Source organism: Anarhichas minor, unplaced genomic scaffold (assembly GCF_050575085.1).
Source record: "Anarhichas minor isolate MPS153535 unplaced genomic scaffold, ASM5057508v1 ptg000058l, whole genome shotgun sequence".
NCBI lineage: Eukaryota > Metazoa > Chordata > Actinopteri > Perciformes > Anarhichadidae > Anarhichas > Anarhichas minor.
The window spans coordinates 2225210-2247748 of NW_027466504.1; the positions used below are offsets into that span (position 1 = coordinate 2225210).

General features: G+C 40.7%; 1 protein-coding gene across 1 annotated transcript; it reads right to left on the reverse strand.

Moving 5' to 3' along the window:
- Nucleotides 1-1919: 1919 nt before the first annotated feature.
- On the reverse strand, nt 1920-21331 carry aprt (adenine phosphoribosyltransferase). The gene is made up of 5 exons (XM_076076807.1): nt 21209-21331; nt 20076-20179; nt 14235-14368; nt 11560-11638; nt 1920-2456 (listed from the first exon to the last, which is right to left on the reverse strand). Exons 1-5 carry the CDS (start codon nt 21295-21297, stop codon nt 2317-2319), a joined length of 546 nt encoding a protein of 181 aa, XP_075932922.1. The 5' UTR covers nt 21298-21331; the 3' UTR covers nt 1920-2316.
- Between the last annotated feature and the right edge of the window lie 1208 nt (nt 21332-22539).

Consider the following 22539-nt stretch of genomic DNA (forward strand, 5'->3'; position numbering starts at 1 on the left):
GTAGAAGCCACACTGTCAATTTATTTAGGAATTTTCTAGTTTTTATTTATGGTCTATGCTCGTCTTATTTACAACAACTTCACATTTAGCATGATTTTGCTTCACTAACATGTGCACTGTGGTAAGAACAAATTGGCCCTCTTCACATGATGGTCATTTTGCATGTGCACTTATTTTGTGCACAAAGTAGGACAATTTCTACACTCATTCCTGTGAATGAGGCCCAATGAGAGTACAAAAGTAAAGACTTTAAGATCATTGGAATCCTCCAAATGACAAACAAATACGATGAAATAAAGCTTAGTGACAAAAATGTATTTTCATGTATTTTGTTGTTTAGTAGGCAGCATTACATACCAAGTTAAGGTTCGATTCAAGTTAGCCATTGCATGGATAGCACAGCATTAAGAAACTGATACACTACCTTCCTACACGAGTGTAAGCCATTTCATATACAGACGGAGAAACATTTTTTGGATAGATATAAAAGAAAAAGTAAATCCATTGTCATTCAGTCTGCAACAGATATTATTTTATTATGCCTTTCTAACATATCAATCTATCCATCTCTCCATCAATCCTCTATGCTTCCTCCTGTTCAGGCATACAGGGATTCAAGGACTGATCCCAGCATGCATTAGGCAAAAGGAACAGAAACGTTTTTAGACATTTTAAGACTCCTCTTAGACCCTAGCCCTATTTTTAGCCCTCTCCTCGAAAATTGCATACACATACCCATAGAGAGTCCAAGCTCTAACTACAAGGTCTATTTTAATAATTTTTATGCTAGAATACTGGTAACACTTGTGAGATGTGTTAAATTGTGTAAATATTGTGTATATGTTACTGGTTAATAACTGATGTGACTTATGGCACAGCTCAAATGGAAAAAGTTCCAAGTTCGCCTGGAAAAAAGCACTTGCATTGAACCTGTGTTTTTAAAATAAGGCCTTGGCTGGCCTAAAACCATGCTAAAGTCATAGAACAACACGTGTTACATGTCCCCACAACATATTTTACTTCGATTGAGTGAAGAAAGGCCAGCATAAATGGTCATAAAAATCCAAATTATGATTTTCGGAACCAGCTGTTGCATTGCTGTATACTCATTTTATATACTATATAACTACATATTAACTATATATTCACTTTTCTTATCACTAAGAGTGTTCAATAATCCTAATAAATCAGTTTGACACCATTTTGAATAATTTTGAGCAGTTATGATTTTTCATATCTGTCATTCATAACAATAAATGGCTCGTAATGTGTGTCATGTGACCCTGGTAAGGCCTATTTACTCGTGTGAGACATTTTTAGATGCGGGATAGTCCAGCGGGAGCCATGCAGGGGTGTTTGATCATATCCGGGTCTGTTTACTGACTAAAAATCGGAAAATGCTGGGCGAACCCCCCTCTCTACATGGATTGCTCCACCCCACAGAATCGTCTGCCATTTTGTCATTCATTCCGCCAGCGCATTGATCTCACTCACAGACATGCAGCACAACATGGGGGACAGAGCTGCTCCGAAATCCGCTGGAATAAATCCGTTTTTGATCGCCAAAACCGTCAAAACGTAAGTTTTTTTTTACCCAATTTTTTTTCTCGTGACCAGTGGCTGATGTTGGCATGCATACCCATAACTTTTGAACGGTTTGAAAGAGAGTAATTTCGACGCCGCTGCTCGTTTCCGGGTCGAATCACGAGCCTGCTAGATGTCCTCATCCGCCATGTGCGATCACTGCTTCGTGATGAGAGATCATACAAAGAGCACAGTTCGTCGATTTTTGGCCAAAATTGTGGGAAATCTTCTAGATATCTTCCAAATATGATCTTAGTTCATGTATAATTGTGTTTTGCAGTGTGTAAAATGGCTCCCATGGTTGTTTCGCCAAGAATCTCTTTGTTACACAGGTATTTTTTTTATATTTTTATTTTTATTTTTATTGTTTCGCAACAGTGCATTATACACGGGGTGCACATGTCTGTCACCCCGAGGGTCCCCAAATCTGGGGACACTAGGCATTAAAAGGTTAAAGATCCATGGAACCCTAGCTGTCTCCATAAGCCAATGGCATCAGAGAATTAACGGATTAATGAATGAATAATACAAAAATAAAACAAAAAAACTAATTTTTATATATATTTTAGTGCTGACTGAAATTGCAAATCAGTATGTGATTGAAATGACAAAAACTGTTAACTTGTGGGTGAGCTGAAGAGGTTTCTTTGGTGCTGGTTACACTTAGGAAGCACCTGACTGGAAACGAGTCAAATTTTGGTTTTACAGCCTTTGTGGTGGCTGCAGTGGTCCTCAGTACTGCACCAGGGAGAATACAGTGTGTGATTTCAGTTTGTCAATGCCGTTTAGCTCTTTGACCTCGATCACCACCAGGCAGCCCAGAATCTCGGCCTGCTGCTTCTTCATCAGCTCACAGGCTGCATACAATGTCCCTGCAACACACACACACGCAGAGAGACATAGATATAGACACATCTGAATTTAACTTCAAAATACAAGATGGTGGGCCCGATGGGGCGAGTGGTTGGGGCAACAACTTAAAATGTTAATAAAATTTTAAAAAACATTCCTGAGTGAATTTTTTTTAAATTTCAATAATCAATAATGAAGAACAAAGACATCAGATTGTATCCGTCATTCCTCCTGTCTGCTTTGTCTCAGCCAGCAGAGAAGTTTACAAGAAAAAAAAAAAAAGCTAAGAGGGACAAGAGTGACGTGGTGCTAATTTGGATCTCTCCATGCAGAATCCAAATTGAATGTCTCTTATCGACTGCCGTGAGGTAGGCCACCGCAGAGATGGCCGTGGTGGATGCGTTGGAAAAGACACAGTTTGCTGTGTGGAGAGCAAAGCAACAGGTAGGTATGACTATAACTGCTTTGTCTTCATGCTGTGTTCCTCCTGTCCTTGCAAGGCAGCTCTTCTCAAGCCATATATATGGCAACAGCTGGAGAAGGGCTATTTCCAAATATGTGGATGGTCAAGCACGACTCTGCAATCCTTTTGGCAGGGTCATTGTCCTCAAACCAGAGGAAACAAACTGCGATGCAGTAGAATATTTGCCCTATATCCCCCGCTACAGCAACAGTTTTCCTACAAAGTCAGTTTCCAGGACTCCCAGGAGTGTATTGTTGAAATCAGTGCCACTCAACAGGATGTCATCAAGTGAGATGCCATTATGCTTGGCACTGGAGTCGACCACTGCCCATATCTGGCCTGGCTTACGCGGCTGATAAACTCCTAAGATTGGTAAACACTCATGTTCTCCACTGAGTAACGGGCTGACCCGCCTTGATGATCCTCTGCATGATAGTAACATGTGGCGTAAACGTCATAAAACCCTTGACTGCTTGTTGGGGAGATTGCACATTTATTCTCTAAAAAAGGGTAGTGGTGCAACCCAACAGTTTGAGTCATCCATGAAAACTTCCCTGTCCATTATTTTCAGGAAGACTATCTTCTATGGACATGGCAAGATTGCAGTGCTCGCTGAAAAACTCCCGTTTCATCAAGAAAATCATTCATTTCGATAGCCCTTGGACAATTATTATGAAGCACTGGAGTGTCAACTCTCTCTTTGACACAGTCTGGCTTTTAGGCTCTTCCAAAAAACACTTCTCCTACAATCACCTAGCAAAGATCGTGATGCTGGGCATAGGGCATGTAGTGGGGTCCTGTTGCACGTCATGGCCAAGTAGGATAAAAATGGCTGCAGTTGAATTTATAGCTGGGATTTTATCCTCTACCCCAGGGGTATTCATTTAAAATTCAGCGAGGTCCATGCAAAGGTCCACAACTAACTTGCACTGTGATTTAGTCCCATATATATTGAAGTAGCTTAGTAGTTGTATTTACGTCTGTATGTAGTCAACAACTGACTGTCAAATAGAATAAAAAAAAGTTCAATTGAATAATATCTCAACAATATTTATTGTCAGTTTAAATTTAAATGTATGAATTATAAACAATACATACTCCAATAATAAATAAATGTTCTCTCGTTTCAAGTAAAATAAGGGTTGCATTTAAGAATAAATTACTTAACAGAGAGCTTTTAAAAATGTGCATCTTAAAATAAAGTACTTAATTTAAGAAAAATGCATTGATTTTTTCTTTAAATTCAGTTAATTCAGGTGTCAAGTGATATCAATCTAAAAAAAACACAATGTCCATATTCTTCTCATCTTCTAAAAGTAGAAAATTGTGTTCAGGGAATAACAAGTGGTTTCCATAACCATAGATATAGATCTATGGTTATGGAAACCACTTGTTTCAGCTCTGTCCCCCTCTCCGTTAACATCATTTTTGGCCAGTGAATTAATGCATTAGGATTCATATTGGTCAGCCAACAGATCAGCCAAATACTGAATCTGTCTCCATCTCCTTTTTATATACAGATCCCTTTTTTCAAAACGTCCAGGTGGCAAAACTGGGTTTCCTTTCATCAAGAGAATGTGATTTGGCGTCAATGGCTCAAGGTCATTAGGATCATCAGATAACTGTGTAATAGGTCGATCATTCAGTATGGCCTCCACTTCACACAACATAGTGTGAAATCCTTCGTCATCCAAACATTGCTGACGAAGAACAGTGCTTAAAATCCTTCTGACCATACGTATGATGCGTTCCCACACGCCACCATGATGGGATCCAGCAGGAGGATTGAAACTCCATCTAATGCCTTCCTGTGCCATACTATTTTGTATTTTACTGTGATCTAATGAAGCTAAAGCTTCTCTGAGTTCTCTTTCAGCTCCCACAAAGTTAGTTCCGTTGTCTGATTGCATCGTAGAAACTTGTCCTCTCCTGCAGATGAATCTTCTCAACGCATTGACACATGAGTCTGTATCAAGCGAGTAAGCAACTTCCAGATGGACTGCTCTACTTGCCATGCAAGTGAAAAGTACTCCATAGCGCTTTAGGATGATACGACCTCTCTTCACCTCAATTGGACCAAAATAATCCACACCAACATTTGTGAATGGTGGGAGATCAGGAACAACTTTCTCAGAGGGTAAATCTGCCATTTTCTGCTCCCCCACCTTTCCTCTGTGACGCTTACAGAAGTAGCATTCCGTTATTACCTTTCTCACTGCTGAATTGGTGCTTGTAATCCAATACCTTTTCCTTAGCTTGGAGAGTATATGATTTCTGCCACCATGGCTCAGTTGTTCATGAATATGACGGAGTATAAGAGTCGAGATATGTTGGTCCTTGGCTAGAATGAGCGGGTGTTTTCTTTCTTCAGGCATGGAAGCTCTGCTGGCGTTTGACTGCGTTCCGGGACCAGCTGCTGGAGGCTACTGATCATCTCGTCCTTTGGACCGGAGCTGAAGGAGCGCTGGAGGGAGTCGGTGAGGCCACGGGAGCTGGTTGGAGCTATTGGAGCGCCAGAGGCAGTCGGTGAAGCGTCGGAGCTGGTGGAGCGCACCGGAGCTGTTTGGAGCTGCGGTTGTCTCACGGAGGAAAATAACTTAAGAACAACTGTATAGCGTTCAACGCCAAGGTATGTGTATCGCTACCTCCAACAAAGGAATGGCCATTGTTGTAATTGTGTGCACACATGACTTTGCGCGTAAAAATCCAATGCATTGGTGGTGACAGTATAAATGAACTGAGCGCGTATTCACAAAATTGAATGTGCGTAACTGACAATGGAAGAAGATCACGCTGCCGATTCTGAACTCTTAACTGAGACAGAGCCTCGGGTTGAATCTGGTGATATGGACTACACTGTAAAAAAGCGGACTGTTAAATTGACAGAAAAAGCTCTTATGGAAAAAATTGTCAACTTGCAAAAACAAAGAAAGGTGAAATTCCAAAGAGCACACTATCTCAAAGAGATAATTGTTGATTTGATGGGTGATAAAGGTTATGTAATAGAGGTAAAAGGTACATTTGAAAAATATAATGTTCTCTGTGGTGAAGCAAAAGAAATACATGAAATGTTGATGGGGTTGTTACCTGAAGAGGAGGTGGATAAGCATGAAATGTGGTATAAACTAAAAATGCTCAGTGTCAATGACTTTATTGCTGATGTAAACAAATGGTTGTTTTGCAATGAAAGTCACCTCAATAGTGAAGGTGTCGATCTTCATAATGAGGGGGATAATGTGGAGCCTCAGGACAGCATTTCAAATGTATCAAATGCTTCCAACAAGGGCTCAGGTCAAAAAAGTAATGTCTCAAAAGGCAGCAAGTCTACAACATCATCTGCACGGCGTCAAACAGAAGCAGACAGGGCTGCACTCATGGCACGTGCTGCAGCGTTACAGAAAAAGCATGTCTTGGAGGAACAAGCGGAACAGCTAAGGAGGGAAAAGCATGTCTTGGAGGAACAAGCGGAACAGCTGAGGATGGCAAAGGAGCAACACGAAATAGACACTGAGATAGCAGCAACTACAACAAAACTAGCAGTATTGAATGCCTCGTGTCATGGCAGTGTTTCAAATGCACATTCGGATGGAATGGAATCCTATTTCAAAAAGGGAGTAAAACTCAATCCTCATGCTGAACAATACAACCCACAGCAAAAAGAATCATCTCGGCTGAAATATGCATGGTCTGCCAACCCTAAGGCAACAGTGGAAAAACTAATGGAAGCGGACAACTATGAAAGTAAAAGTGTGACTATGCAGACAGGCTTCAAGTGGCAAACTTCTGAGCAAAATAAATCACAGCAATCGGATATAAATCCTGGTGGTCAACCAGCAACACAATCCCAAGGCAATCCTCAAGTAACTGGAGATCTCTACAGTCTGTTACAAAGACAAAATGAAGTAACAGCACTCCTTATACAGACACAGAATTCTCAGTTTCTACCACACAGAGAAATACCTATTTTCGACGGAGATCCGCTCACGTTTAGATCATTCATCAGAGCTTTTGAGCATTGTGTGGAAGCTAAAACAAACAACAGAGGAGATTGTTTGTATTATCTTGAGCAATTCACTAGGGGGCAGCCTAGAGATCTGGTGCGTAGCTGCCAGCACATGGCTCCAGAGACAGGCTATGCTGTGGCCAAAGACCTTCTTGGAAAACATTTTGGAAATGAAATAAAGGTCACAGCTGCCTATGTGGATAAAATCATTGGATGGCCTGCTGTTAAGGCAGAAGATGTTAAAGGGCTACAGGCATATGTATTGTGTTTACGAGAGTGTTGCAACGCTATGAAGGAATTGCAATATTTAGATGAACTCAATATGCCTGCAAACATGAAAACAATAATGCAGAAACTTCCTTACAAACTCAGAGAAATGGAGAGTGAATGCGTGTGACATCTCTGAAACCGAAGGTCGCAGATCTGGCTTTAAAGACATAATCAAGTTCATCGAGTACCAAGTCAAGATTGTTTTGGATCCAATCTTTGGCAACATTCAAGACACTCAAGGTGGTGTAAATAAAGGAGGCAACAAGGCCAAGTTAGAGCAAAAGTCGCAGTTCAAAAGAAACAGCTTTGCAACCACTGTCCTTATGTCTACTGAACCAGCTGTGAATGCAATCAAGAAAAGCATTCAGACTCAAACACAAAGTATGTCACCTACAATTTCAAATGTTTCCTGTTTGTATTGTATGCACGGACATGCATTGGAGCATTGTCCACAATTGCAAAAAAGAACACATCGGGAAAAATTGGACTTTCTGAAAGAGAAAAGAGTTTGCTTTGGTTGCCTGCGCATAGGACACATGAGCAAGGATTGCAATAAACGCATATCTTGCAAAGTTTGCAACCAAAGTCATCCCAGCATTCTTCACATTGAGAAAAAGGAAAGAAGCAAAGGCGAAGATCAGCCAAAGGAACTGTCGGTGAGTGGCATGGCTGTCTCTACTTGTGGTCATACAGGGGCCGGGGGCAGTAACGGCATCCTTTCAATCTTACCTGTCAATGTTAAGTGTACAAAGGGAAACAAAATCGTACAAACTTATGTATTTCTGGATCCAGGAAGTACTGACACTTTCTGTTCTGAAAGTCTAATGGAAAGGCTGAACATCAAAGGAAGAAAAACGAAGATTAATCTACGTACAATGGGTCACAGTACTACTGTTCCAAGTTGTATTGTCAAAGGTTTGGAAATCTCTGAATTTGCTGACAAGCAGTTTTTTGAGCTTCCTAGTATGTTCACTCAGAATGAAATGCCCGTGTCGACAAACAATATCATTCCTGAAGAAGAGATGTCTAAGTGGACATACCTGAAAGACGTACATATTCCCCGTATTAACGCTGATGTGGATTTGTTGATTGGCACAAACGCCTCAAAGTTAATGGAACCGTGGGAAGTGATCAACAGCCGCAGTGCAAAGCAGTGTGAGAGTGGCTACCCTGCTGTTACTGTTAATTGGATTGGTGTTGACAAATTGGAAGAACTGTTGATAAGACAGTACAATCAAGATTTCAGTGAAAATGTCTCTAATGACAAAGAGGAGATGTCAATAGAAGAAAGAAAGTTCATGGAAATAATGAAAGGTTCAGTACAACTTAAAATGGCCAGTACAATATTAAGTTGCCTTTCAAGACACCCCATGTAAACATGCCAAACAACTTTTCTGTTGCTAAACAGCGTGTCAGTTCACTGAAAAGGAGACTTCTGAAGGATCAAAGTTACCACAAAGAATATTCAAACTTCCTTACAGATGTCATTGGCAAAGGATATGCTGAAAAAATGCCAGAGCAAAAAACTTGGTATCTCCCTCACCATGGTGTATACCATCCACAGAAAAGAAGCTTACGTGTTGTGTTTGATTGTGGAGCAGAATTTAAAGGAGTCTCACTGAACAGTCAGCTTCTGCAAGGACCAAACCTGACAAGCTCTTTGTTAGGAGTTTTGTCACGGTTCAGGCAGGAACCGGTAGCAATCATGGCTGATGTGCAAGCAATGTTCCATCAGGTAAAGGTAGCAGAAGAACATTCTGACTTCTTGAGGTTTTTGTGGTGGCCAGAAGGGAACCTGGAGCAAGAACTTGTACAGTACTGTATAACTGTCCATTTATTTGGGGCAGTATCTTCTCCGAGTTGTGCATGTTATGCTCTAAGGAAAATTGCTGATGATAATCAAAACAGATTTCCAGCAGAAGTAATTGACACGGTCACAAGAAGTTTTTATGTGGATGATCTTTTGAAAAGTTTGCCTTCTAAAGAAGAGGCTACTCTAATGGTCAAGAACCTCACAGCTATCTGCAAGTTGGGAGGTTTCAATCTCACCAAGTGGATCAGCAACAGTCGTGAGGTGCTATTGGTAATTCCAGAAGAACATAGATCCAAGACCTTCAAGGAGTTGGATCTTGACAGAGACAAATTGCCAGTTGAATGGGCTCTTGGACTACAATTGAGACGGACACCTTCAAGTTGAAATTCAACATCCGAGAACAGCCACACACAAGACGTGGGATGTTATCTATGATCAGTTCCGTCTATGATCCTTTGGGTTTCTTAACTCCCTTTACAATCCCAGCTAAGATGATTTTGCAAGACCTGTGTCGGTTGAAATGTGGTTGGGATGATCCACTGCAAATGCGTTTTTTTCAACGACAAATAAAGACTAAACTACCGCGGAATCCGCACCAAAACAGTGACAGCTTGCAACAGGAAGTGACCTGTCACCTCCGCAAATTGCGCAACGCAATCAGCCTCGTGGGGAGGGGGGAGCTGCGCTCATGTGATTGGTTGACAATTAGAATGTTGAAAAAAACGCATTTGCGAATCCAGCGACGTCAGGGGAGTCTCAAAAATCCACAAATAAATGTGCAGCGATCCGCAAATAAATGCAGTGCGATCCACAAATAAATGCATACAAATATACAAAATCCACACAGAAATACATACAAATGCAGAAATATATTTGTGATTTTTTTTTACATTTATATAAATCGTAATTTATTTATGTGTGCATTGGAATGTATTTGTGAATCGTTCTGTGTGCATTTGTGAGTCAAATTTATTTGTGAATTGTTCTGTGCGCATTTGTGAATCTTTCCGTTTGCATTTGTGATTATTGAGACTGATCTGACCCCATAGAGCCATTTTGTTGTTTTGTTTTTGTACAACCTCCCACCACATGGGGAAGTAGTGCCGGTGTGAATCAGGCCACAGGTAATATAATCAGTGGGGTCATTGGACACAGATTGTTGCTAATAGGTAGAAGCAAACAGTTTTTGACCGTGCAGATTTAACGAATGCAAATGTTATGATTTATTGGTTTTATGGAGAAAATGGATAACTGAAGAGAAAGTGGTGAACTCTGATTATGTGAGAAATAAAATGCCTATATTCGAAACTGGACTTTGTTATTTATGGCACGCGTCAGAACAAACATTACAGCAACCGTAGTGACTTTTTTATTGGGAAGCAACAGTCACTACAGATTGTTTAATTTCTGTGCCTTCATTTCGGATTTGAGAGGGTACATTTGCTCCAAAAATGTGTGCTTTATCTAGTAGTGGCACTTCACATTGCTGCTTTTAATAATCGCCACGGTGTCTGAACATATGAGACACAAACAAATTGCCCGTGGGAAGACTGAACATAGAACTCTCATTCTTGGTTAAAGGCTCTGGTCTTACTGTCCACATTTCTCTTTTTGAAACACGCCATGTGAAATAACCATAGGGGAATAACTTCTCTGATGCACATACTTCTCTGACTACTTGGTCTTTCGCCCAATCTCGCTCGTGTGTTTGTACTGTATATCACTCAAGCCTCTGCTTTTTGGAATACATATATTTGATTGGCCGAGTAGCATCAAGTGGTATGATTTACAACGCATGTAATTGGTCGGTGCGTTTCCTGGACTGGCTGAACGAATGCCATGGAGGCCTATTAGTCCGCCTATTAGTGACCCCTGCTCTAACCGCTTAAGATGTGTAGTGTTTGCTGATGTGTTTAGCTCGCCGCCCTGGGGTTTCAATGACTCCCGAGCACGTCTTCAAGTTGTACGACGCAGTGCCCTCCTTAATACAAAGAGCTCAAAAAAACTCTTAATTCTGTCTCCAACCTGCTGGATAAACTCTGGCGAGACAGATTTTGGCACATGACCTTGCAGTCCCACGTATGTCTATATTTTGACGTGACAGCTAGAGAGGCCCCTTCCCTTTGCTTCTTGCCTTGATCTCTTGTGGCTACTGAGGCCCCAGTAGTCCATAGACACCCTAGTTGTCCATACGGTGCTTCGCACTGTTGCACTGGAACATTTGGGTTATATTCCATATCAGCAAAACTCAGCAACTGAATGTGTTTGATCTCACATCAGACTACAACGACAATAGAGTTCAGCGCAGAGTGAGTGGGAGACGGGCAGTAAAACCACATGGGTACGTGACTAAAAAGTGTCCCCAGTGGCGCTGCGGCAGTAAAGCAATGGTGTCCATGGCCACCAGAGTCTTGTTTGCTGACAGCCAATGTAAATCCATAAGTTCAGCAGTAGCCTCTCATTGATGCAAGCAGAAAGAATTGTCAGTAAGGAGAAATATTTGACATTTTACAAGTTTGTTTTTGTAAAACTTCCTCCCTAGCCTAGTGAACATGATGGCTTTCCAACTCTCACCTCCAGTAGCCAAAAGGTCATCAATGAGAAAAATCTTCTGTCCTGGAGCCACGGAATCCTCCTGGATTTCTGCTTCTGCCTGGAGGAACAGAAGTAAAATAGCATCAGCATTGTGCTGAGGGAATTTTTCTCAGAAGCAGAGACTAAAGCTGCTTAGGACTGAGGAGACAATAAAAAGAGAGATTTTTGAGAGGAATGTGCACTCCAGTGCTCATGACCTTTGACTGGAGTAAAGATTCACATTCCAGTATGATGATACCCTGAAGCAAACAGCCGGAGCAATGCTGGAGTGGTTTCAGGACACAGGTATGAAATGTTATACGCTAGCAGATAATCTCCCTGAAGTCATGTCCTTCGTAATTTAGAACCTGACAACAGAACAGTACAGCGAAGAGGGAGAGTATCATTTTTATAGCTAAGTGGGTGTATCACTAGTAATATTTCTGCTAATATTACTACTCCCATTATATGAATAATTTACATCATATGGATTGACTATGTTGTAATTGTATTATGTTGTTTATTCTGTACACATGACATCTATTGTAATTACAAAATTCTGTTTTGTAATACTTGCAAAAAGCCCTAGAGCAGTGATTCTTAACCATGGGGCCGCGGCCCACGATTGGGCCGCGAGCGCCACCTAGAGGGCCGCAAAAAACTTTCAGTTTTGCACCTGTGGGCCGCGAGACCGCATAGGTTATCAATTGAAGACACCAGAGATATTACTGTTGTCCATGAGACGCTCAGTTACAATACAGCTTCCCACCACCTGGTGGCGGTAATGCGTCAGTCAGTTGTTTAACAAGCTCCAATAAGCAGAAGACGACACTCAGCTAGCCGCGAGCCTGTAGTTATGGATACGTTTTTAAAAAGAAAAAATGAAGAGGACAGTGGTGCCATACCCCCCCAAAAGTCTAAATGTGTGCGCAAGTACAATCCTGACTTTCTTAAGTACGGCTTTGTGAACGGAGGCAACGAGGCAGAGCCGAGGGCACAGTGTGTGGAATGTGGGCTAATGCTATCAAACGAAGCACTGAAGCCTTCAAAAATAAAGCGACACCTAGCGACGAAACATCCAACGCTCGTGGGAAAGCCTGTTGGGCTTCTTGTTGTGTATGCAGGTTTACATACACATGATAAATAAATGTCTTTGTGATCATCACATTGTATCATCTCATTTATTTGACAAGGGTTTTGCCTGTTCAACTCCGCAAGGACGTCGGCGTCCTCGATCCCCTCCCGTTCCTATGGCTTGCTTGCGCAAACTACGTCACAAAACATGGCCGTGTTTGGTATCCAGAGCATGCCCAAAATCCTCATCTTTGCAAAGAAATCATCGATTTTCTTTCATTTCTTATGGATTTTTCACAAAAGGAGCCCAAACACACACTGTCCAAAGTCGCCATAACCGCTGCAAGTCGGATCTTGCAGCATTTCGACGGAAAAAGACACATTACAGACCCGACAATGTGCTAGCGGATGTTACCATGGAGCTAGTGGCTTCAGAAAACGCTAGTACTTATAGTACAAACCTTATCTTCCTCTTCTATAAGCCGTCAACCAACGTATAACCTTGCGTGACTGAGCTACCCGCATACTCGATCGTGCGCTCGACCGCAGCCATTACGCACAGCAAGTCTGCTACTCACACACCAAGTCTTCGACCATATATACATAGTTTTTGCAATTTGCAAAGGCTAAAAATAAAAGGAAAAGAATATAATATCAAAATATAAAGGGAAAAACACCTTTAGTGTGTCAGAATATCATTTGGTTACCATGTGTCCATTTGGGTCTCCAAATATCCTTTTAGAGCTCCGCCTGGATCTCTTCATGGAAGAAACACTGTAGAATGGTCATACTTTGTCCAATCTTCTTCAAATTTGAGGCAGTTGTTCACTGATAGTGTAGTTACAGCCCTATACTGTCCTTTACCTGTACAGATACAGCCACAGGTAGTTATTTATACTGAAAGATACTTTTTTATTTTATGCGGACAAAAATCTTCAATTCTTACTGACTCCAAAGGCCCACTGCTCTGTTTCTGTATGACCTACAGGTTTTCTGACACTTTTTTTGCTCCAAAATAGGGGTGGAGTTGAACAGGTAACAATATAGTTATTGAATACAAATCAAACCAAGAGTGAGATCAATTAGTTAAACTAATAGTGTTAATATTTGAATGGGCCCCGGGACACTTTGTACTTGAAAAGTTGGGCACCGAGGTCAAAAAGGTTAAGAACCCCTGCCCTAGAGGAGGTTGCAGAAGGTGACCAGTGTGACCCAGTCCCACACACTCATTACTGGTCAGTGAATGTTTCCTCTGTGGTCTAGCATACATATGTTGGGAATCAGGTGAGTAACACTTTTAAACGACCAGTCCAACATTTTAGGGAACATGCTTGTCTAACTTTAGATTCGAGAAGATCTATTCAGTTCGATTTCTGTATGCTAATGTGCTGTCAAACTGTATTAGTATATGTCTGTTATGTGTAGAAATGTATGTACAAGACATTGGCTTAAGGACAATTTGTGTAAACATTTATATCAATTCAAACATTCTCTAGATGTCTGTATTCCCCAATTACCATTCAATCAACAACGTAAATTGAACATAACTGCAAGGCCAACAAACAAAAAATCCTTTGCGTGTGTGCATTTGTGTACTTTACCTTGCCATACTCCAAATCATATGCCACAGACACAGTGGTTCCAGGCAGTTTGCCTTTCTTTCTGACCAGGACAAAGCCAACACCCAGCCGCTGGGCAAGCAGAGGGCCGAACAGGAAACCACGAGCATCTAAACCTGAACACAAATAAATAAAATGTGGTACCCAGCTAAATATGCATTAGAAAGACACATTAGTGCAAGACATAGAGCGGATATAAAATAAATACATCCTGCAAAGAGTTTTTACATGTCGTCTGTAAATCTTATCTATTTGAAGAGGCAGTTTTGCCCTGACCCAAAGTATATACAGTGGGTACGGAAAGTATTCAGACCCCTTTATATTTTTCACTCTTTGTTTCATTGCAGCCATTTGCTAAAATCAAAAAAGTTCATTTTATTTCTCATTAACTCAGCACCCCATCTTGACAGAAAAAAACAGAAATGTAGAAATTTTTGCAAATTTATTAAAAAAGAAAAACTGAAATATCACATGGTCATAAGTATTCAGACCCTTTGCTGTGACAATCATATTTAACTCACATGCTGTCCATCTGATCCTCCTTGAGATGGTTCTACTCCTTCATTGGAGTCCAGCTGTGTTTAATTAAACTGATTGGACTTGATTAGGAAAGGCACACACCTGTCTATATAAGACCTTACAGCTCACAGTGCATGTCAGAGCAAATGAGAATCATGAGGTCGAAGGAACTGCCCAAGGAGCTCAGAGACAGAATTGTGGCAAGGCACAGATCTGGCCACGGTTACAAAAGAATTTCTGCAGCACTCAAGGTTCCTAAGAGCACAGTGGCCTCCATAATCCTTAAATGGAAGAAGTTTGGGACGACCAGAACTCTTCCTAGACCTGGCCGTCCAGCCAAACTGAGCAATCGTGGAAGAAGAGCCTTGGTGAGAGAGGTAAAGAAGAACCCAAAGATCACTGTGGCTGAGCTCCAGAGATGCAGTAGGGAGATGGGAGAAAGTTCCACAAAGTCAACTATCACTGCAGCCCTCCACCAGTCGGGGCTTTATGGCAGAGTGGCCCGACGGAAGCCTCTCCTCAGTGCAAGACATATGAAAGCCCGCATAGAGTTTGCCAAAAAACACATGAAGGACTCCCAGATGAGACCAAGATTGAACTTTTTGGCGTTAATTCTAAGCGGTATGTGTGGAGAGAAACCAGGCACTGCTCATCACCTGCCCAATACAATCCCAACAGTGAAACATGGTGGTGGCAGCATCATGCTATGGGGGTGTTTTTCAGCTGCAAGGACAGGACGACTGGTTGCAATTGAAGGAAAGATGAATGCGGCCAAGTACAGAGATATCCTGGAAGAAAACCTCTTCCAGAGTGCTCTGGACCTCAGACTGGGCTGACGGTTCACCTTCCAACAAGACAATGACCCTAAGCACACAGCTAAAACAACAAAGGAGTGGCTTCGGAACAACTCTGTGACCATTCTTGACTGGCCCAGCCAGAGCCCTGACCTAAACCCAATTGAGCATCTCTGGAGAGACCTGAAAATGGCTGTCCACCAACGTTCACCATCCAACCTGACGGAACTGGAGAGGATCTGCAAGGAAGAATGGCAGAGGATCCCCAAATCCAGGTGTGAAAAACTTGTTGCATCATTCCCAAGAAGACTCATGGCTGTACTAGCTCAAAAGGGTGCTTCTACTCAATACTGAGCAAAGGGTCTGAATACTTATGACCATGTGATATTTCAGTTTTTCTTTTTTAATAAATTTGCAAAAATTTCTACATTTCTGTTTTTTTCTGTCAAGATGGGGTGCTGAGTGTACATTAATGAGAAATAAAATGAACTTTTTTGATTTTAGCAAATGGCTGCAATGAAACAAAGAGTGAACAATTTAAAGGGGTCTGAATACTTTCCATACCCACTGTAACTGATGGAAGAGGTTGTCATGCAAGGTGCCAACAGCCCATCAGATCGAAACTAAACGATGGCAGCCTTTGGGTTATCTTGCCCAAAGACACTTAAAAATGCAGACTGGAGGAGCCAGCCGATTAGAGGACGACCCGCTCTACCTCTAAGCCACAGTGAATGCAATGAAATCATTTCACTTTGAAAAATAAGTGCATTTTAAAAGAATTCTTAATTTCTTTAAGGCATTTATACTCTATGCGCTGTTCGTTGCATTATTCTCATAAACAGCAGAGAACATAAACACTAAATTAACTTTATAAAATCAAAAAGACAACGAGATAGACATGCCCGTAGACTGTAGGTGTAACTGGTAAAAGCCATAAACCAAAATCCACAATGCCGAGGAGTCATTGTAACTATCTGTAAACTCATATCTTATATTCATATTGACTACTTTATTGTCTTTGTACAAGCCCCTTAAGGAAACAAGTCCAGTATTAAAAGCATTTTGAAGAAACGAAGGTTGAATATCCTGTAAACAATTTGATTACAAAATATTTACTCAAATGAATATTTTTAAGACTTCCTGTTTCTAAAGCATTTAAAAGCGAATTGGCCTAATATGTATAATCCCTAGATGTGTAAATAGAGCTTTTATCAATTAAGTATTTGTGACAGTCACGTTATCGCGTGCGCCAAGTTCCAGAAATTCAGAGGCGCCTTCGCGCCGGCCGTGATTACGTCATTTTCTGCACGCCGGCTTCACTGCAGCAAATATAAACTAAGCTTAAGAAACCACTGGTTCTTTCTTGAACGACTTCAATGTGATGACAGGTTAAATATGTTCTACACAGGGTTTTAAGATTATGTCATGGCTGAAATTATGGTTTTGCAATCCACAGCTGAAAACATGGTAGGATGAAGTCAGGTCAGTAAATCAGACTCATGCCTCTGTCTTTCATAAATACTTTCCCACAAATAAGAGTGATATTAGACAGTACAGAATTAAATGGACAAACGGCCAGTTTGAAAGTATTAAATTCAGAGACCTCCTGCACAAAGGAACAACCAAATCCTTAGTTGGCATAAACTCATCTGAGGCACTTACTTTACTTACCGACTTGTATACAGAGTCAATATCAGACAAAGAAATCACAGGTGTCTGGGATTCACTCTTTGTTGGAGGAAGGAGACAAAGTAATGGCAGATAAAGACTTCCTTATTTGTAACATAACCATTCCTAAAGGTCTAATAGACAGCTTACCCAGGTGTTGCAGATGCAGGAAATTGCTCGACTACTTCTTAGAATAAAAAATACCACATTTTCTGATGGAACTTTACTCATGACCACTGTCTTGAAGCCAAGTCAGGAAGGTGCATGCCCTCCTCACAACTTTTCAGGGACCATTGTTCTGAACCTAAATCTAAACAAAACTTCCTTGCCTTCTCTACATGTATTTGCTATTATATTCCTATGTTGATTTCATGTGACCTACCTCATGATAGACTACCTATAGGCTACCTAATCACTTTTAGGTTGCTTTGTTTAAGGCTCTACTAAATGCATACACACAATTAAATTGTTAAGAAAGCTGCAAATTGTGAAAAGTTAAGACCTGCCTTTGGTATATAAGTGAAATAGCAATTCTTATTAGAATATAATTGTTATTTATAGCATAACAGCAACATTCCTTCCCTGGAATAAACACATCAGAGAAACATTTAAGAGAAAAAACATTTTTTAATTGCGTATATGCATATAAATTCCATATTTCTAAATAATGAAATAATTTTCAAATAATAATAATAATAATAATAATTTAATAATAATAATTTTCTAAATAACGTGGTATATATTAAAGAAAGTAATCAAGGAGTCATAGAAAATGGTTAACATTGAAGTAATTTTTCCATTACATGCATACAAATTCATGAAAGTCAAAAAGAATGGAGTCTGTGTATACCAGTGGCGGGCCGTGCATTTTATACCTGGGCCTTCACTGCTGTCCTGCAGCTGAAACACAGCTACGGTTATTATTTGTTTCGTGTAAAAATGAAGCCAACACCTGTAGATACACTATCTGCCGAGAGTGCGTCTCCTCTTTGCTCTGACTGCAGCTGGGACTGCAGCGCGAGGCTTCTGTGGGCGGCGGCGGAGGTGCTCACGGCAGCACCCGCTGCTCGTTCACGACAGTGCAGAACGTACGTGCTTTAATGTAAAAACACCAGAAAATTCTCCAATAACACCAGAACAAGTCGCTAGATTTGTCACTAGTAGGTTTTGACAAAAAAAAGTCTCCATGAGGGTTTGGAAAGTCGCCAGATTTAGTGAGAAAGTCGCCAAGTTGCCAACACTGGCACCTGCTAAATATGTCCCCAGTGCAACATTGGACGTAACAATGGTTCCTATCACATATTAAACCAAACAAAAATCTTCATAAAAACAAGTTGTACAAATAATAATATATAAACAAGCATATTAAAGCTACTGCAGATGTAAAAACAAACACATTTAACTTACCAGAGCTGCTGTTTACTTTTTAAAAGACAAAGTGCATCCTCCTTCCTTTGTTAAAGAGTTTAATCTCACGGTTGTTCAGTACATCCGTGCGTTTTAGTTCCAGTAAGAAGTCCTTCTCCATTCATGGACACCAGTGAAGACTGTTGAGCCTCCCCAGTTGTATTTCTTGAATAGGTTTTAATGTGTTTGAGGGCTAAAAATGTCCGCTCCACAGAGGCAGCAGATATTGGGATTGTCACCGCCCAACACGTCAGGCTAGCCCACTGACCAATCACGTACTTGTAGGCCAGCTAGCAGGCTCTGGCACGTCAAAGAATACGCCCAACATGTCAAACTAAAGATCTGATTGGTTGAAGAATATAACAATCAACAATATCGTCCCCATTCACTTAAACTGCAAAGGGATTCACTTGAGAGTCTGCAGGCTGCTCTCTTCTTACCTAGAGACACAGAGGTGAAATCTGATTGGATAAAAGCTCTACTTAAAACAAGCTGCACTGGAAGCAGAGCAACTGAGTTGCTGTGCAATGAGAAAATAAGATAATGGGAAAAATATTTTTATAAATGATAATACATAGTGTATTTAAGAAAAATTATTAAATTATAAAATAGATATAGCTTTGTGATTCTGTTTAGGCCAGCAGAGAAGGCCTTGCAGGCCCTGACGGCCCACCACTGGTATATACTACAATTTGTTTGTGTAGAATACTGTAGCTACACCTTCACTTCAAAATAATTGGTAAGAAGTGCTGGAAATAACTAGTTTCTGCTTCACATCTGCCCGCACGTTGGCATCAGAGTCTCTCTAAGTGGAGGTTGTAGTGTGCGCTCAAAGCACAGTTTTCTCGTCGCAGGGTACAATATTGCTTGTGTAAGCATAGATTCTGTGCGCGGGTTATGTGAAAATAATGGCAAAAGAGTTCTACACGCACATGTATCTCATTTGCACACAGATTTTTATTTATTTATTTGCCACCAGAGAAAAGTCTCACATTTCCATCATGCCTGCCTGATGCCAAGTGCTGGACTGAGTAGTTTGTTAAGTTTGCCGTTTTATGTTCCAAACTGCAAATAGTGAATCTCCACGCATTTGTATGGATCTTTTTGAGACTGTTTTACTGTGCCGATGTGTCTCACACAATATTCACAAGTAGAAGGTAAGATCCAGCATTATCCATTAGATAGCAGTAATGCAACATTAATGGATAATAGAGAGAAAAACATAGAGAAAAACAAATGAAGAACTGATAACTTAACTATATCTGGATACGTAGATGCAACTTAGGTGCACGCACATTAACGTTTAGAGTAAAGGTGTGTCAATGAATACTTTTTAAAAAGGTACCGTTTCAATTCTCTGTAGACTGTTCCTTTAAGGTTCATCAGGTTAAGAATACGGGTATATATTAAAAGGCGCTTTGCTTTGGCTTCTTACCTACTATCAGATCAACCTGCTGGTGATTCTTCCTTACATGTTCTTCAAACAGGTCAATCACTGCTGTCAGAGCAGCTGGATCCTTCAGGATGGGACAAATATCCCTGCAGCATACACACATTCTATTAGTATCCGGTCATTTCAAATGGAAATCAATATGAAACACTTATATATTGTGAGATCACATATGATTTGTTTATTAATTTCTGCTTCGCACATATTTGATGCATTCTTCCATCAGCACACCTGATTAACCTAGTAACTAAAACAATGAAATTAAATCATAAACTGTGCTGGGGCTGCAACTGCTTTTTGTTATGGATTCACCAACAAGTATTTCTTTTAATTATGTAATTAATACTTCAGTCCAAAAATGTCTTCAAATGTGTTGCTTACACCAAAATATATTACATTTATATTAATATAAGAGAGAAAAACAGTAAACAGCACAGTGGAGAAGCTGGAAAAAGAGAATAGTTGGTATTTCTCCACAAAACAAATGCCTTAATTTCAGAAAGTAAAATCCACAAGGCACAATAAGCTTCTGGTGAGAGCTGGAGACGTTCAACCTGAAAACGGCGTGCACCATCGTTTCCAGGTTGAATTACATATTTCTTCAAAAGATTGTGAAACGTGCTTTGAGATACTTTGTCTCTCATGGGTCCACTCTGTGGGTGTGTCAGAGTGGACCCAATCAGCAGCTACGTGTAGGCCTATATAAAACACACCTTACTAAAGTCAGTGCGCTTAAGTACATAACAGGGTGTTCAACGCACCTGAGGCCAGCCTTGACTTAAAAGCAGTAGCCTTCTGCAAACAGGTAATGTTAAACCACAGGGGGGACGTAAAGACAGACCTAAGTAACTCGATTTCCTATGAGCTATATGAGTCGGATATGCTTCGACAGCACACAACACAGCACTTACCAGAACTACGAAAAGTATCTGTCTGTTCACAGAGCAACATGTGACAAACACATTAGGACATATTCGGTCCACAGCTCCTTCCTTCACCTGCTGTGTGTGGAGCATTTCACGTTCTACCGCATGACGAGCTCTCTTTCGCTGCTATATAGGTAGCGTGGAAGAGACGGGCCTGGCATATATAGCTTTAAACAGCACTTAGTATCTTACCTGAACAGGATGCCTTTCTTTGGAAAGTCTGGAAAAGCTCGAATGTGTCTATGGACCAGCTGGAGTTTTGATTCTGGGTCGGCTGCCATTCTAGCTACATGTGTCTTCTGGTTTTACGGCGGTTGGCATCTAGCTTATTGGTGCATTACCGCCACCTTCTGCTCCGGAGTATGGATCAGAGAATATACTTACAATCTTTCAGCCAAAACAAAAATATACCACACATACCACATTAACCTTTATTTTATACTCCATGTTTTACACTCTAGACCTATACAATTCTAGCCTGTGACAAGCACCCTTGTACCATATCCCTGCATTTCCATCATATCCTATAAAAAAAACTCTGTTCTTTATACGAGTTTATGTGGGACATTTACATAAACTGCATAGGGATTCACTTGTAATTCTGAAGGCCTCCGGGCAGATTTTTTTTACTTAGAGACAGCATAGGGGCGAAATCTGATTGGATAAAAGCTCTACTTCTACCAGCTGCTTCCAGCGCAAATGAGGAAGACAATAGCAATGCAATGAGCCCACTGCTTAAAGTAAACAAAGCAAAATCTGATGTGCCACTCAAACTGTACAATCACATTTCATGGATTATAGGTGTTACCAACACTGGCTCACTGTGTTGAAGTTCCAGATGATTTGACAAAATACCAAAGGGACGATTCTGGGACAAGATAGATACTTTGAGGAGGAGACACGGTCAGGTTGTGGAATCATACAAATTGTATTATGCTGCAAAGTTCTGGAGCTGAACCTGTGTCAACAAAAAACAGATAACAGCCCAATCCCAATCTCCACCCTTACGGACTCACGGACTTTGAGGCGCGCTCCCGCAAAGTCCGTTAGGGTTTAGGGCAGGGGTGTCAAACTCAAGGCCCGCGGGCCGAATCAGGCCCGCCACGTCATTTTATGTGGCCCGCAAATTCGCCAGCCAGCAAAAATAAATAAATAATAAAAAGATTCCCATAGTCGAAATTATGAGATAGAAAGTCAAAATTATGAGATACTTAAACACAACAGTCATAGAAGCAGCTCTTTGGCTGGTTACTGTACATTTTAAATGGAAATGGTTTGTGAGTACATTGAAGACTACTTTAAACGTGGCTTTAAAACAGATGAAATACTTCACGTGGGATTGTGCAAACGCACCCTTGAAAGGATTTTAAGCTTTGAACAAAGTCATTATAATTACTTGTGTTTGATATTTGGCTTTGATATTTTCTTTAAAACTTTGATAGAGTAATGTGGGTTTCTTAACCCTAAATTAAAAGGATTTAAGTTATAATAACAGAAATGTGCTGAAATATATTTTTACATTT